The 16,691-nt window shown below is 46.2% G+C and overlaps 1 protein-coding gene across 1 annotated transcript in view; it reads right to left on the bottom strand.

Moving 5' to 3' along the window:
- Positions 1–15,355: 15,355 nt before the first annotated feature.
- NUP155 (nucleoporin 155) overlaps positions 15,356–16,691 on the bottom strand; it is a 39,810-nt gene continuing 38,474 nt past the window's right edge. Inside the window, exons 34-35 of the mRNA XM_056848537.1 lie at positions 16,049–16,155; positions 15,356–15,546 (exon numbers count right to left, since the gene is read on the bottom strand). Coding sequence (XP_056704515.1) covers positions 15,408–15,546; positions 16,049–16,155 — 246 coding nt within the window. The 3' untranslated portion in view covers positions 15,356–15,407. The remainder of the gene's footprint in view (positions 15,547–16,048; positions 16,156–16,691) is intronic.

Below are 16,691 nucleotides of genomic sequence, written 5' to 3'. Positions count from 1 at the left end.
TAATACTTAGGACAACCATAAGAGTTTTAATAAGTAAAAGTCCTGGATGGAAGTCTGCCAACATACCTAGAAAAGTATTAAATGCATTTAAATTTTTGAAATTCAAATCCAAAGAACAATTTCAATCATTTGACATAATTACAGAATACGGTTCTTTGAAAATAAAAATGTGATGGTTGGTATCATCATATCTGAAACTGATCCAGTCCATACATGCAGGGGCTGTTAGTGAGAGACTGAGTGCCAGTCCCAACTCCAAGCCACAACAGAGACTTCATGGGAAGAGGAAGAGGAGGAAGACGACTTGGTTTTTATATGCCGACTTTCTCTACCACTTAAGAATCAAACCAGCTTACAATCACCTTTCCTTCCCCACCCTACAACAGACACCCTGCGAGGTAAGTGGGGCTGAGAGCGTGTTATTAGCCCAAGGTCACCCACCTGGCTTCATGTATAGGAGTGGGGAATCAAACCCGGTTCTCCATATTAGAGTCCACCACTCCAAACTACACCACTCTGGCTCTCAGCACAGAGAATAGTCTACTAGCTGCTCCCCCATATTGCCTGGATTGGCATTATGTGGCTATCCTCAATCCAGCCAGCCATGGGTGGCTCAAATACACAACTCCAATGGCTCCGATGCTTCACAACAGCTTTGCTCATCTGAGGTGCCTCTTGTAGGTGCCTCCCTGCAAATGGGCAAGATTAACAACTGCCCATACGTATGCATTCTCTATTGTGATCCCCACCTTGTGGAATGGCCTGCCTGAGGTGGTCGGGAAGGGTCCCACCCTTCTGTCATTCCACAAACTATGCAAAGCAGAATGGTTCAGCAGGGCATTTCTATAAATGGAAATGGGACCATTAGGAAAAAAATGGTTTATGAAGGCGCTTTTATAAAAGGAAACAGGACTGAGCTATACCACATTGTACAGCAGGTATTATCTGTTTGCTGTATTATTCTCTTACTGCTTTGTTTTTATATCTCTGTAACACCATTTTCCATACTGTTTAACACAACACGCCTAATACGTAATGCTTTTTTCAGAGTGCTGTAATCCTAGTCCTATTACATTGCTTATTAGATGTCTCATCCCATTGATTGCTTTGACTTACACTGTACAATCTTGCCTTATGTCTAAGTGAGAAAGGTGGACTATAAATAAAGTAATTTTTTAAAAAATCCTGGACCTGCAAAGTAAATGGGGCTTACTAGCACCTGTAGACTCCAAGCACGCACACACCCAACTGGAACCCTTCTGTGGCATCTTTGCTCCATCTAGATCCTTTGCAAGGCCTGGCCATGATGCTCAATGAGTTGCTTCGGGCCAGTCACGATCTGTTGCTTCTGTTCAAATGGTTGCTCAGGTGATGACGTATTGCACATAAAAGGAACTTTCAGATATTCTTCAATCATAATATTAAAATGATGAGTCTAAGAATTGGTTTTTATATGCTGACTTCCTCTACCTTTTAAGGAGAATCAAACCGGCTTACAATCTCCTTCCCTTCCTCTCCCCACAACAGACACCTTGTAAGGTAGGTGAGGCTGAGAGTTCCGAGAACTGTGACTAGCCCGAGGTCACCAAGCAGACTTCATGTGGAGTGGGGAAACCAACCCAATTCACCAGATTGGAGTCCACCACTCATGTGGAGGAGTGGGGAATCAAACCAGGCTCTCCAGATTAAAGTCCACCACTTTTAACCACTATACCACGCTAGTGAGCCAGCATGGTATAGTGGTTAAGATCGATGGTTTGGCGCAGTGTACTCTGATCTGGAGAACCAAGTTTGAGAGTGATTCCCCACTCCTCCACATGAGCGGCGAAGGCTAGTCTGGTGAACGGGATTTGGTTCCCCACTCCTCCACATGAAGCCAGCTGGGTGACCTTGGCCCAGTCACATTCTCTCAGCCCCACCTACCTCCCAGAGTGTCTGTTGTGGGGAGGGGAAGGTGATTGTAAGACGGTTTGGTTCTTCCTTAAGTGGTAGAGAAAGTCGGCATATAAAAACCAATTCTTCTTCTTCTTCCCGCTGGCCCCATATTGATGATAGGTACGGGGGCGGGGGAGAGACAGCCCTGCATCCTATATACAATGGGTTTATAGAAAATCAGGATAAATGTATACTAAATAAATAACTCAGCAGGTATAGATACAGAAATGTATCTATATGAAATATGAGTAACCAATAGTTTTTGCCCAGGAAGTCTCTTCACTCTAGTCCACTGGTTCCCAACCGGGGGTCCACGGACCCCCAGGGGTCCGCAAGAACTAAATTAAGGTCCGCGAAACAAAGTTATAAACCCATAATAAATTAATATTTTCAATTAAAAGTTCTCTATTATAAAAATATATATTCAAATATTATTCTAAGTTTAATGTTTAACTAATAGTTATGATTAAAGTTTATTTTCAAATTCTCTGAATTTTGTTTTGAACCTTGGGGTCCCTGCACCGAACAAAAAAGTCCTAGTGGTCCCTGGTCAAAAAAAGGTTGGGAACCACTGCTCTAGTCTGATAAGTGTGGTTTGGCTGTGCAGTTATGCAGCTTAGTAAGGCCTTTGTATGTACTCGAGAAAAAGACTCTGTATGTGCACCACAACTCTACAACACCCTTGTCTTGTTGGGCTTTTCATTGTGTGTGCCTGATCTGGGAGCACCTTCAGTTTGTTCATGCTGGTGGCTAAAGATGTTCTTACTGGCATTGGTCTTTTTACTGTATCGAGAACTGCCAGCTTTCTTATTCTTTCTTTTTATCTATTTAGCTGATTGGTTTATATAGTGTGGGTGGGTCTTTTGGGGGAGGGGGTATTATATGTGTCATAATTTTATAATTGTTTTTTATTTATTTGCCCTGATCTGGATGGCCAAGGTAGCTTGATCTTGTCAGATTTTGGAAGCTAAGCAGGGTCAGCCCTGGTTAGTACTTGGATGGGAGACAACCAAGGCAGTCCAGGGTTGATATACAGAGACAGGCAATGGCAGACCAACTCCATTTGCCCCTTGCCTTGAAAACTCTATAGGGCTTCCATAAGTTGGCTGTGACCTGACCACACATTTTTTATTTATTTTCTTCACTAATACCCTGCCTATCTCTTCAAAGCAACATACGTCGGTCTCCTGTCCTCCATATTATCCTCACAACAACCCTGAGATAGGTTGATAGTATGTCTGTGACTGACCCAAGGTCACCCAACAACCTTCCATGGCAGAATGGGATTTGAACCTGGGCCCAATACTATCTTACACCCACTATAACCTGTTCTGGGAGCCATATTAGGAAGGAAAATGTGGGGCAGAAATGCTCTCAAATCAAATTAAAAGGAAATAAAGGAAATGCAGTTATTTGTGTATACGGGGAAAAACAGGGCTAGGAGGGTCTATTCACAGCTTTTTCATTAAGGATCCCAGAAATCTCATAGCTTCCCAAATTCCACAGATTTAAATGGGCACACATGTCTAAGATCTCTATTTCCATACCAGCATTTACTGCCTGAGTCCCTTCTATCACTGCACTTTGCAGAAGGCAGAAATCTGCTTTCTTTACTGCTTCTGAAATAGTCTTTCTTTTTCTGCTTTTTCCCAAACCAATAAGTTGTTTTTTTTCCTTCTTCAAATTACAGGTTCATGGGCAAAACATCTATACTCTGTTTATCAGTGGTTTAAAGTAAGCCAGGTCAACATGCAATGGCTGGCAAGGCTCCATTCAGTACCTTAGTGCTCAGGAACAGACATGATGGCATCTGCCCATCCATCTGCCCATCCAATCAGCACTTTAAAACTTCTAGAGAACCTGGGGAGTGAATGAGCTGAATTCCAAAGGACAACACTGGCAATGGATACTTGTGAACGCAAATTTCAAACAGCATCTCTAATAAACAGAAACATGGGCAGAGATTTACCAGTTTTCAGAAAACACATGGAGTTGTTTTCTACTGAACCAGACCCTTCGTCCATCAAAGTCCCTATTGTCTACTCTGACTGGCAGCGGCTCTCCAGGGTCTCAGGCAGAGGTCTTTCACATCACCTACTTGCCTAGTCCCTTTAACTGGAGATGCTGGGGATTGAACCTGGGACCTTCTGAATGCCAAGCAGATGCTCTACCACTGAGCCATGGCCCCTCCCCTACATGAACTCTCCCTGATAAAGAAGGGGACATCTGCAAGATATGCAATGATCTGACACCACCAACCCTCAGGAAAGAGCCAGAAGGCCATCCTTAAATGGGAAGACTGCCAGTGCATTCCTAAAAAGAGTTACTCCAGTCTAAACCCATCAAAATGAACGGCCTTGAACACATGATGCTGCCTTATACTGAACCAGACCCTTGGCCCATCCAAGTCAGTATTGTCTACTCAGACCAGAAGGCTCTCCAGGGTCTCAGGCAGAGGTCTTTCACATCACCTCCTTGCCTAGTCCCTTTAACTGGAGATGCCGGGGATTGAACCTGGGACCTTCTGCATGCCAAGCAGATGCTCCATCCACTGAGCCCACAGCCCCTCCACCTTAGACCGAAGTCACTCTCCTGAGGAATGCACTGCGCCTATTGCCACAACAACCCATCCCAAATGAACAGGATGTGGTTTGTTTGTTTCTTTTAAAATCCTCCACCGAAGGCTATGCAGGAAAGAATTTAAAATGCATTTTAAATTTAAAGAATTAAAGAATTAAAAATGCATTTTAAATTTAAAGAATTAAAGAATTAAAAATGCATTTTAAATTTAAAGAATTAAAGAATTAAAAATGCATTTTAAATTTAAAGAATTAAAGAATTAAAAATGCATTTTAAATTTAAAGAATTAAAAATGCATTTTAAATTTAAAGAATTAAAAATGCATTTTAAATTTAAAGAATTAAAAATGCATTTAAATTTAAAGAATTAAAAATGCATTTTAAATTTAAAGAATTAAAGAATTAAAAATGCATTTAAATTTAAAGAATTAAAATGCATTTAAATTTAAAAAATTAAAAATGCATTTAAATTTAAAGAATTAAAAATGCATTTAAATTTAAAGAATTAAAAATGCATTTTAAATTTAAAGAATTAAAAATGCATTTTAAATTTAAAGAATTAAAGAATTAAAAATACATTTAAATTTAAAGAATTAAAATGCATTTAAATTTAAAGAATTAAAAATGCATTTAAATGTAAAGAATTAAAAATGCATTTAAATTTAAAGAATCAAAGAATTAAAAATGCATTGCCACCCCACCACAAAAAAGGTTTTGCTCCTTTCGCCTGCGAGACAGTGGGAAGAGAGCAGCTTCTCGCCACAACCCGGGTCTCCTCAGGGGAGGGAGGACGTGAGGCGACCCGCTTTCCCTGCCTGCCTGCCTGCCTGCCTGCCTGCCTCCTTGGCAAGATCCCTCTATCCCCCCCCTCCCCCGCGCCATGGAATCAGGAAAGAAGCTAAATACCGCCGGAGAGTGAAGGGGGATTAGGGGAAGGGGTGTCCTTCCTCGCCCCCCTGAAGCTGCCCGGGGAAGGCGAAGGGTCTCCCTCCCTCTCTTCCTCCCGTACGCGGCTGACCCACCAGGCCCGCCGGCGTCCCCTCAGCGTCAACGGCCGTTTCCTCTCGGCGGCCTCGGCGCCTCCCAGGCGACCAGTCGGTAGGCGGAGCGGCGACGGCGCGAGCGACAGCGCATGCGCCCCCCAGGCTACCATTCCGACCTGGGAGGCGCATGCGCAACGCTGCCTGCGGTTGGAGTTTCCCCTCTTCTTTTGCTCTCGAGCCCGCTTTTCCCCACGGGCGGAAATACACGGGGGGGGGGGGGTTTCTGTCTCGGGTTTGGAAGGTTTTGCATTGGATTTGCCGCTCTATAGATGCATATTTTCCCCATCTGAATTCTCAAAACTCTGCATGGCTTATTGTTGAGTTTTGAGGATCTGGGTGGGGGAAAATGTGCATCTAAAGAGTGGCAAATCCAATGCAAAACCTTCCATGAATAAATGGGTTCCCAACGTGGGGGACACGCCCACAGGGGGGCAATTTGATTTTAAGGGGGGGCAATTCGAGAATGAGTTATTAACAGTGAATTGTTTGCATCTCTTATGGTTCTAGGGGCCTCATATACAGTATATAAATATATACTGTGACATACACATTTGTAAAATTAAAATCAGAATGTACACGGCGCTCAGCTGGTGACAGTGGAGAGGGAAAGCCTCCATGTGAATAGGAGTTCACTTTTTGAATAATAAAGATTATATGTCACGGGGGGGGGGGCATAGGGCCAAAAAGGGTTTTAGAGATGTCACAGGGTTTTAGAGATGCTTAGGTGGGGCATGGCCAAAAAGAGGTTGGGAACCACTGCTCTAAATGGATATTTCCCCCAGCCAGATTCTCAAAACTCCCAACAATAACCCCCCCCCATGCAGTTTTGAGAATTGAGATGGGGGAAATGTGTCTCTATAGAGTGGCAAATCCAAGGCAAAACCTCCCGTGCACAAATGGCCCGACTGTGTGTTAAGTGGTGTCAAGTCGCTTCCGACCCACGGCGACCCTATGAATCAATGTCCTCCAACGTGTCCTAACTTTAACAGCCTTGCTCAGGTCTTGCAAACAGAGGGCTGTGGCTTCCTTTATTGAGTCCATCCATCTCTTGTTGGGTCTTCCTCTTTTCCTTCTGCCCTCAACTTTTCCTAGCATGACTGTCTTTTCCAGTGACTCTTGTCGTCTCATGTGACCAAAATACAACAGCCTCAGTTTAGTCATTTGAGCTTCTAGGGTCAGTTCAGGCTTGATTTGATCTATAACCCACTGATTTGTTTTTTGGCCGTCCAGGGTATCCGTAATATTCTCCTCCAACACCACATTTCAAAAGAATCTACTTACTTCCTATCAGCTTTCTTCAATGTCTTAATTTCTTCTAAAATGTGAATCTGAGTGGCAAATCCAAGGCAAAACCTCCCATCTACACCCTGGGATTGGCAGTGCAATCTTGGGCAGTGCAATCCTGTGCTGTTATTCCATCCTAACCCCATTGATTTCAGAAGTTCATGCTTGGCACCAATTTAGTTTAAAGCGCCACTGGACTTTGGGCTGGCAACCTCCAAGTGGTAGCTGGAGATCTCCCACTATTACAACTGATCTCCAGCTGACAGAGTTAATTTCACCTGGAGAAAATGGCCACTTTGGCAATTGGACTCTACAACACTGAAGTCCCTCCTCTCTCCAAACCCTGCCCTCCTCAGGCTCTGCTCCCAAAATCTCCAGGTGTTTCCCAACCCGGAGCTGGCAACCCTAATTGGACTGCCACTGAACGCTATGCAGAGCGCCTCCAGTATTAGACTGGAGGCCCTCTGCAGTGTTCAATAGCAGTCCAATGGGGCTTTAAAATTAAATTTGTGCCAAGCCCAAACTTTTGTTGAGTCAAGAGTGTTACATGAGTTGTTTCATGAAAGCTCATGGTGGAGGAAATTTTAAAACTTCGGTTTAGTTTGGCTGCAACAGGTGAACGGGGCTGCCCATCTGATTTTATCTAAGCTTATAAAGCCCCGTGGCGCAGAGTGGTAAGCTGCAGTACTGCAGTCCAAGTTCTGCTCATGACCTGAGTTCAATCCCAACAGAAGTTGGTTTCAGGTAGCCATCTCAGGGTTGACTCAGCCTTCCATCCTTCTGAGGTTGGTAAAATGAGTACCCAGCTTGCTGGGTGTAAAGGGAAGATGACTGGGGAAGGCACTGGAAACCACCCCGTAAACAAAGTCTGCCTAGGAAACGTCGGGATGTGACGTCACCCCACGGGTCAGGAATGACTTGGTGCTTGCACAGGGGACCTTTACCTATAAAGCACACACGCATCTGGCTTGTAAAGCTAAGCATGTTTTCTCAGTATTGTAAATTAATAATATTCAGCCCCATCTATCATATTTATTATCAACATTACTAGACAGTGCAGAGTAATGCAAACCAACAGGTTCCTGGAAGCTTACGCTGCAAATTTTGGCAGAGGACAAGGGCAATAAGCAAAGATAATGTAAAAACGCTGTTATTTAAGGTTTCTTTAGGGGGTGCAGTCTAACGTTTGTTTGCATCGCTCTATATTCTAGAAGCCTTGCACTTACTGACAGTTGCAGCCCAAGTTGTTGCCAAAGCCCCTGCTGTGTCATCCACTTTAGTGAAACTAACTTCCAGGCCTGGGTAGGATTTATTTGCACAAAATCCTTAATGTAGCCTCCTCCCCCAAGCACAAAAGCAGCTTTCATTGGGGAATTACAAGCAATGCCAAAGAAACTCCCCCAAAGCCTGCCAAAGGCTTAGAAGGAAGGCTGAATTTTGCTTCCACTTTAAAGAACTATGGAAGAGCCTAACAGTGCAATCCTAAGGGGAAAAGGGCTTTGGAGGCATCTTGACCTTGGCATGCCACTTGCGCCGTCAAAATGGGCACTTACGCCAGCACCAGGAAGCATTCCTCCGGGGCAAGGGCTGGCACTGGTGCCAGAGGGGGCGTTCCCAGGGGTGGGGCTGACATCAGTCAGTTCCCCAAGCCTTTTCGCCCAGGGAATGCCCCCTTTTGCTAGCGGGAACTTAAGCAAGCAAAAATAATGGCCTGTGAAATTGTATGCAGTTTCACGGGCATTGGGGGAATTTTCCTGGGTGTCTTGCTTGCCTCGGCACAGCAAACTGCTTTGGAGGTGGTGTGGCTGCACTGTCCCTGGCCACAGCGACACTACTCCCCCCCCCCCTTTGTATTGCACTGTGTTTAATAGTCTGAGCAGTTACGAGATAGGGGAAAGCTCTTTCTTTTAAGAAGGTAGCAAGATTGCTGGAATTCAGTAACATATCCTTAGTCAGTAGCTGTTGCTTTTTTATTTAATTCAACAATTATTATAAATTAAATTATTTAACAGTTTAATTCAACAATTTATTTTAAAACTTACTTTATTCTCTGCCAAGAATGATACACACGTTGCCAAAGACGGCTAGATTCAGAATTGTATAGGCAGAGTTCATTTAGCCCACAGCCCATTCTGGATTGCGGTATGAATGCTACAACTGCTATCTTTCATCTACTTCAGGTAATGATCCATCATTATAACCATTATATATAACCATTATAACTGCTTTTCAATTTTTTGGAACGTGAGCATTTAACTTTGATAGTAAAGTCAAAAATACATAATTGCTTTGAAAAAGTAGACAAAAAAGTAGACATAATTACATTGAAAAAGTAGACAAAAAATAAACACCAGAAGTTCAGTGGCCAATGTGAACTGTGGGTCTGACCCAAGCACCAGAGATTTTCTTTGGCCTCATGCACTTTTTACACATTCCTTGGCAGCAGGGAAATGAAAGACCAGAGGTAGCCTTAAGGCAAGGAATAAAACTGAAGGCACTGAACAGGGAAACCAAAATTATTATTTTTTTTGCATCTTTCATCCTTAGATTGTATATACCTGGAGACTTTGCTGGTGAAAACAGTTGGGTAGATTTCAAAAAACTAAAAAAATCAGAAAACAGAATTGCAGCTCAATCCTATGGAAGTCCCATAGAAAACAAACAAGGTTACTCCTAAGTAGGGAAACTTTAAAAAACAGAGTTTCACTTACCTGTAACTGTTGTTCATCTGGTGGATCTTCTATGCAGGCACACACTGGGACTGCGCAGGCGCAGGCCACCCACGGATAAGATTTGTCAGCTTCTAGCAAAATCTAAAAGAGAGTGCTCCCCCTCCCCCTGGGGCATGCAATCTCCCCGGCCACGGTCACATGACCCAAGGGGGAGGGAGCACTCTTCCCTCCAGTTCTCCAACCTGCCGCCACGGAACCAACCACTGGTCTAGCGGAGAGGTCCCACAGCGGGGAAGGAGGGAGGGATGTGTGCCTGCATAGAAGATCCACCAGATGAACAACAGTTACAGGTAAGTGAAACTCTGTTTTTCATCTGCGTGGCTTCTATGCAGTCCCACATTGGGAGAGTAGCGAGCTCGCTTACCAGGACGGTGGGTGTGGGACAGTCACCGAAATAAAGACTGCAGCACGGCACGTCCCACGGCTGCATCTCTTGTTGAGTCCACATCCATAGCGTAGTGTTTCATAAATGTAGAGGGCATGGACCAGGTAGCAGCCCCGAAGATCTATCTTAGAGGAAAAGGCGATGGAAGCCGCATACGCTCTGGTAGAATGTGCTTTGATCATAAGAGGGCACTCCTGGTGAGCAAACTCATATGCCATCTTGATGGTTGAAGTGATCCACCTCGAGAGGGTCTGAGAAGCACGACGACCTTTGCAATGCCCCACAGGCGGAATATTTGGTGGAGACAATCGCTGCTCAGGGTGAGCTCGTGCGTTTGATTGGGAAGGCGACTCAGAGTATCTGCTAGTGTATTGCTCTTCCCTGCAATGTGAATCGCTACAAGAGTAGCGCGTTGAGCTATGGCCCATTCCCAGATGTCGCTGGCTTTCTTGGGGAGCGAAACGGACCCTGTGCCGCCCTGTTTGTTTATATAGAACTGGGCAGTGGGGCTGTCTGTGGCGATCTGAATGTGCTGTCCGTCCAGGTGCCCTGTGAATGAAGACAGAGCAAGACGGATGGCACACAGCTCCAACAAATTGATGTACAACCGGGATTCTAGGGAAGACCAAGTACCCTGGGCCGTAAGGTCATCACAATGAGCCCCCCATCCTGACAGGGAAGCGTCTATGAACAGGTACTTCTGAGGAGAAGGGCGCTGAAAGGGAACACCTGAGAGGATGTTGGCATCGTGTGCCCACCATTGTAAGGAGGAAATAACATATCTGGGGACGGAAAGGCGTTTGTATTGGGGATCAACATTGAGCCTGAACACCCGGAGGAACCAGTTTTGGAGCGGGCGCATACGGAGCCTCACAAACTCTACCATGGCCGTGGTAGAGGCCATGAGGCCTAACAGTTTCTGAATATGATGGGCCATTTGAAACCGTTTTTTTGTGAATTTAGCCACCATTTTTTGAATGGTGCGAGCTCTCTGTACAGGGAGGAAGCCTCTGGCCTGGACAGCATCCAACTGCGCTCCAATGAAGGTTTGTAGTTGCGCAGGTACAAGCTTAGACTTAGAAAAGTTAACCAAAAGACCCAGGTTGTTGAGGACTAAGAGGATTAAGTCCACCTGTGTGGCTAATTCCGATTGTGACAGACCCACCACCAACCAGTCGTCCAGGTAGGGAAATATTACGTAACCCTTCAGGGCAAGGTGAGCTACCACTACTGCAAGGCACTTCGTAAAGGTCCTGGGGGCTGTGGACAACCCGAAGGGCAACACATTGTACTGGTAACGTTTTCCATTGCATTCAAACCTTAGGTATTGGCGACACTCAGTATGAATTGCGATGTGGAAATAAGTGTCGCGGAGATCTAACACTACGAACCACATATGCTTATCCAGGAGAGGAAGCACTTCTGGGAGCGTGAGCATACGGAACTTCCTGGTCCTAATAAAGGCGTTAAGGTCCTGGAGATCCAGGATAGGACGCTTCCCCCCCCCTTTTATCCACAAGAAAAAAGCGGGAGTAAAACCCACGATTTCGGTCTGAAGGTGCAACCTCTGAAATGGCTCCCTTAGACAGAAGAGTGGCGACCTCTTGTATGAGTAGGTCTGGGGCCGGCGAAAAGGAACGGCCCGTGGGCCTGTATGGAGGTAACATATCAAATTCTATGAAATAACCAACATTTATTATTTTGAGAACCCAAACATCAGTGGTAATAGCAGACCGTGAATGGTAGAAAGCCGACAGGCGATCAAAAAAACAAGCAGACACGTCTAGTCATGCCTGCTTTGGTTTGCTGAAATGGCCGGGAGACCCTCTGGGGCCTTTACGGACCCTTGATTTGGGTGGGAACTTCCTGTCCTGCTGCGGGCGGGGAAAAGTGGAACGGAAGGAGGGCTGTTGGAAGGAACCCTGGAAACGATATGGGCAGGAAGATTGGTTGGCTTGACAGCCAAAATAACGCCGCTTAAAGTCGGGAGCTTGGGGAGCAATCCCTAAGGATTTGGCATTTGTTTTGTTCTTTTTCAAGCGATCCAGGAAAGTATCAGTTTGGTCGCTGAACAAGGACGTCCCTTCAAAAGGAAGGTCCTCAATACGGGCTCGAGTGTCATAGGGGAGAGCAGATTGGCGCAGCCAGGCATGCCTACGAATGACAATGGTAGAAGCAATGGCTTTACTAGAGGAATCCGCCACATGGCGTGCAGCTGTAAGCTGTTGCCTTGCGAGGGACATGCCTTCGGACTGAATGGCTACTGCCGAGGGACATTGATCGTCGGGAAGGATGGAGATTTGAGGGGATATACGATCCCAGAGGGAGTATTGATACCTGGCCATGATGGCAAGGAAATTGGAAATGCGGAGGCCCACCGCAGAGGAAGTGTAAATTTTTCTGGCAAGGGTATCTAGTTTACAGCCTTCCTTATCCTGCGGGGAGGAGTGTGCTCCAGACCTATATTTACCAGGTAAAGCCTCCACTGTTACGGAATTAGGAGGGAGATGCTGGTAAAGAAATTCTCAACCTTCCCTGCGAATCTTGGTGGAAGAGGGGACCAAAGCAGGCTTAGCCCAGTTGTTACGGATCACCTCCAGAATGCTCTTTATCATAGGAAGGGCCACAGGGCCTACATCAGGGTTATGGAGGATATCCATAATATCATCTATAGGGCTGGCGTCCTCCGGCTTAAACTCAATTTTGAGAGCTTTCGCCATGCGAATAAGCTGCTCCGCATATAAACGGACATCTCCCGCAGGAGAGAGCGGGTTAGAGTCCCCAACAGTGTTCTCGGGTGAGGGAGCTGAAGTGCGGGATTCCTCATCCGGGGAATAGGAAGCATCATACTCGGATGGATCAGGGTCCCTTGACATAGAAGGAGACCTGGATAAGGGAGGCTTGCGAAGCGACTCTTGCCTTGGACAAACAGAATCCTTGGAATGGTCCTCAGGACGGCGAGACAGCGTGTGTCGACGCCGACGAGAGCCTCCAGAAGGCAAACATGACCGAGAGCGTCGGTGAAGATGATGACGGTCGACCGAAGAGCCCGAGTAGACGGAAGGAGTATGATATCGGCATCGAGAAACCTCTCGATACCGACGAGAGGGAGACCAGCTCCTGGAGGAGTAGCGGCGCCTCTGACTGATCGGACTGCATGAATGAAGTGAACGGCTATGTCCTGTGTTTGGCTGAATGGTGAGGTTGAACAATTGGACCATGTGGGTGAAGTGAACGGCAATGTCCGGAGGCTGACTGTTTAGATGATGGCTGGTGTTGTTGAACGGCCGGAGTACGTGAGCGGGATGAACGGCTGTGACCTGAAGAAGACTGTCTGGATGAAGACCGGTGAGATCGGGAGCGGTGAGAAATGGATCGCCGCAGACGACTGTATCGGCTCCGACGGCCCAGATGATAGGATCGGCTCCGATGGGAGTAACGGCTCCGACGACGGGATCGGCTCCAACAAGAAGATGACCGGCGTTCACAGGAAGCGGATCGACTCCGACGATCGGCTCGATGCCGAGAAGATCGGCTCTGACAGGTAGATCGGCGACGGCGAGAGTTCAACCGACGCCGACTGGGTCCGGACGAAGTCGGGGATAGAGAATGGCATCAAGAAGTTGATCGACGCCGAGGCCGTTGGCCAGGCTCAAGATGGGACGAACCCTTTGGAGACTCTGCTTGGTTCCTTTCAACCAAACTCTGGGAGTCCTGTTGAACACTCACAGGATGGGTAGGTTGATCGGCACTGACCTGGAGCTCTGTAGGTTCTGCCCGAGGCCCTTTATCATCAGGCCGTGGGGACTTTGCAAGCACCGGAGGCACATCTTTGAAGAGGTGAAGGAGGTGCTGCTTGAACTCAGCCGAGTCTTCCTGGGCCCTGCTCGGACACGGAACCGAGGGGGTAGCCAGGGAACAAGGAGGCAAGTCCTCGATGGTAATGGGCTGCTGTGCAGCTTCGTCGGAAGCTCACGGCTCAGACGGACGAGGCGAGCGAGGCGACTTGGCTTGGGATCGGCGTCGAGGGGATGCCGAGGGCGACCGGCGTCAAAGGGACTTCAGCGACCTCGAAGGTGATCGATGCCGAGGCGATTTTGAGCGGGACGCATTGTGCGACGAGCCACGGCCACCTTGCGAAACCGGAGCAATAAACGTTGCTGGCCGAATAACGACGGAGGAAGGCTTCTTAGAAGGGCCACCTTTTTTAGACTTTTTTGTAGTGGGTCCCACTTTGGATTGGGACTTACCGGTCGAAGTACCCGGTTCAGCAGAACGACCTTGTGGGCGAAGCGACTCTTTGTAGAGATGAGAAAGTAACCGAGTCGACCGAACCTTCAAGGCCTTGCTGGTGAGCTTGGAACAACTTTTACAAGCTGCCGGAATGTGGCCTTCCCCCAGACAAAGGAGGCATTCAGTGTGGGTATCATTCTTCACCATCTTAGTACCACACACAGTGCATTTCTTGAAAAGTGGAGCTTTTTTGGGCTCCATGGCTAGAGAGAGGTGCTGACACGTTCTCTCTCTGTGGCGGCAGAAAGAACTGGAGGGAAGAGTGCTCCCTCCCCCTTGGGTCATGTGACCGTGGGCGGGGAGATTGCATGCCCCAAGGGGAGGGGGAGCACTCTCTTTTAGATTTTGCTAGCTGACAAATCTTATCCGTGGCTGGCCTGCGCCTGCGCAGTCCCAATGTGGGACTGCATAGAAGCCACACAGATGAATAAGCAGTTATCAGAGATTAGCTAAAGATGAAAAAATGGGAGTTGTCTGGTTGCATCATATCCTTAAATGCCCCTCTGAATTGAGGAATAAGGCAACTGAATTTTCTCCCTTGTTCTTCCTGCTGTATAGCACACCTTGACTCCTACTTTTTATAGCAAGTAAAGGGCATGAGAGATGGCTGCCCCCTTTCTTTCAGTGGGGCATTTAAAAACCAGAGCAGTTTTCAGTGCAATCTGGCAACTGTCTAGGTATTATCTAAAACCAGGACAAGCTACCTATCAAGGTAACAGTGTGATCACTTGTTTTATATGAGTTGCCCTTAGAAGCCCACCCTTATTATTCAACACCAAACAATGATGACTACAATGGAGGATTTCTACAATTGTGCCTATGCATATGACATTCACAATTAAGAAAAGAAAACAATTTTACAAATAATTTTAATTATGAGGGCAAGATTACATAGTGCGTCTTAATCCAAAACATATAAAATTGTTTCACTGTTAGAAAATTTTGGCATTATTGAAAAGAAAGAATCTACCTTTTATACATTCTGCTATGTGAAGGTTAGTTAAAAATATACAACACAATACCATCCAATTCAGCAACAGCGTGATTCCCCACCCCCCGGCTTCTTTATTAAGCACTTGTCCTTCAACATTCCAGTGTAGCCACAGTTCGTTCCATCTGTACAAGCAGTTATGCATAAAATTATGCACCCCTGTAGTCAATGAAGTCGCTCCAACTTGGCTTGTAGAGATTTAAAATTCCCTATAATGGTCTGTACAACTAGTGTTGGACTTATGGACTGCAATTCAACAAGGTAACCGCTAACAGCATCCAAGCAAATGTTTGTGAATCTCCGTCTAGAGAGGAAGAAGAAAAGATACGTTTTAGTGTTAGGTTATAGAGACTACAAGCTTGGAATGCTTTCCTAATTCTGGAGCTATAACGAGCTTCTGGGAGCAGAGGTGTCCTTTCAAATCACTTACTAACAGTGGAGTAGGCGGTATGCATGAGCCAAGGTGTGTTCATTCCATGCCTTCACCTGAGAGATGTGGAAGACACACATAAGGCCAAAAGGTGATCTGGGAAGGAGGGGAGGGGTAATACAAAACCCAAGATGCAGTAATGATATTTACATTGCAACCTTTTGCATGGCAAATACCCGCAACAGGGTTTATCAATAATGGCTTTTAGTGAGGTTCAGTAAGGTTTTGCTATGGCGACATTCCCCAAATTTAGGTGAAATTATACATAGCGCACATTTTCAAAATACAGGCTAATGGACTCCCACCTGGTCACGTAACTTCTGTACTTGCATTATTCACTTGCTACTAGAACATGCTTTACTGTAACCCAAGTTACCTCTCATAGGTAAGCACTCTGTTAGGATCTTGCACATAGCCTGACAATAATACATGAATGCATTCCAGAAGGTGCAAAGGTTTCTTCATTTTGCTCCAGTATGGGTCCTAGGGGGGGGGAAAAGTTGTACCGCATGATTAATCAACAAAGTGAAGAAAAGAGTTGGTTTTTCATATGCTGACTTTCTCTTCCACTTAAGGAAGAATCAAACTGGCTTACAATCACCTTCCCTTCCCTTCCCTTCCCCATAACGGACACCCTGTGAGGTAGGTGGGGCTGAGAGAGCTCTAAGAGAACTGTGACTAGCCCAAGGTCACCCAGCTGGCTTCATATGTAGTAGTGGGGAAACCAGCCTGGTTCACCAGATTAGCATCCGCCGCTCATGTGGAGGAGTGGGGAATCAAACCCGGTTCTCCAGATTAGAGTCCACCGCTCCAAACCACCGCTCTTCACCACTACACCACGCAGGCTCTCACACCACGCACAAGAGTAAGCTAACACATTAGTTATTCTTATTGCAGCGAAAAAATGATGGAGGGTGGACTCTGTGCTAAATTTATTTACATGTTCAGCTTCATTATAAGTTAAGTTTGCACTTCGCCCACAGAAACGTGAGATTTGACACAGCCCTCGCCAGTCTCTG

This window comes from Euleptes europaea, chromosome 4 (genome assembly GCF_029931775.1).
Source record: "Euleptes europaea isolate rEulEur1 chromosome 4, rEulEur1.hap1, whole genome shotgun sequence".
Classification (NCBI taxonomy): domain Eukaryota; kingdom Metazoa; phylum Chordata; class Lepidosauria; order Squamata; family Sphaerodactylidae; genus Euleptes; species Euleptes europaea.
Note: the sequence above shows the minus strand (reverse complement) of the source record. Positions and strands in the feature narration are given on the sequence as shown.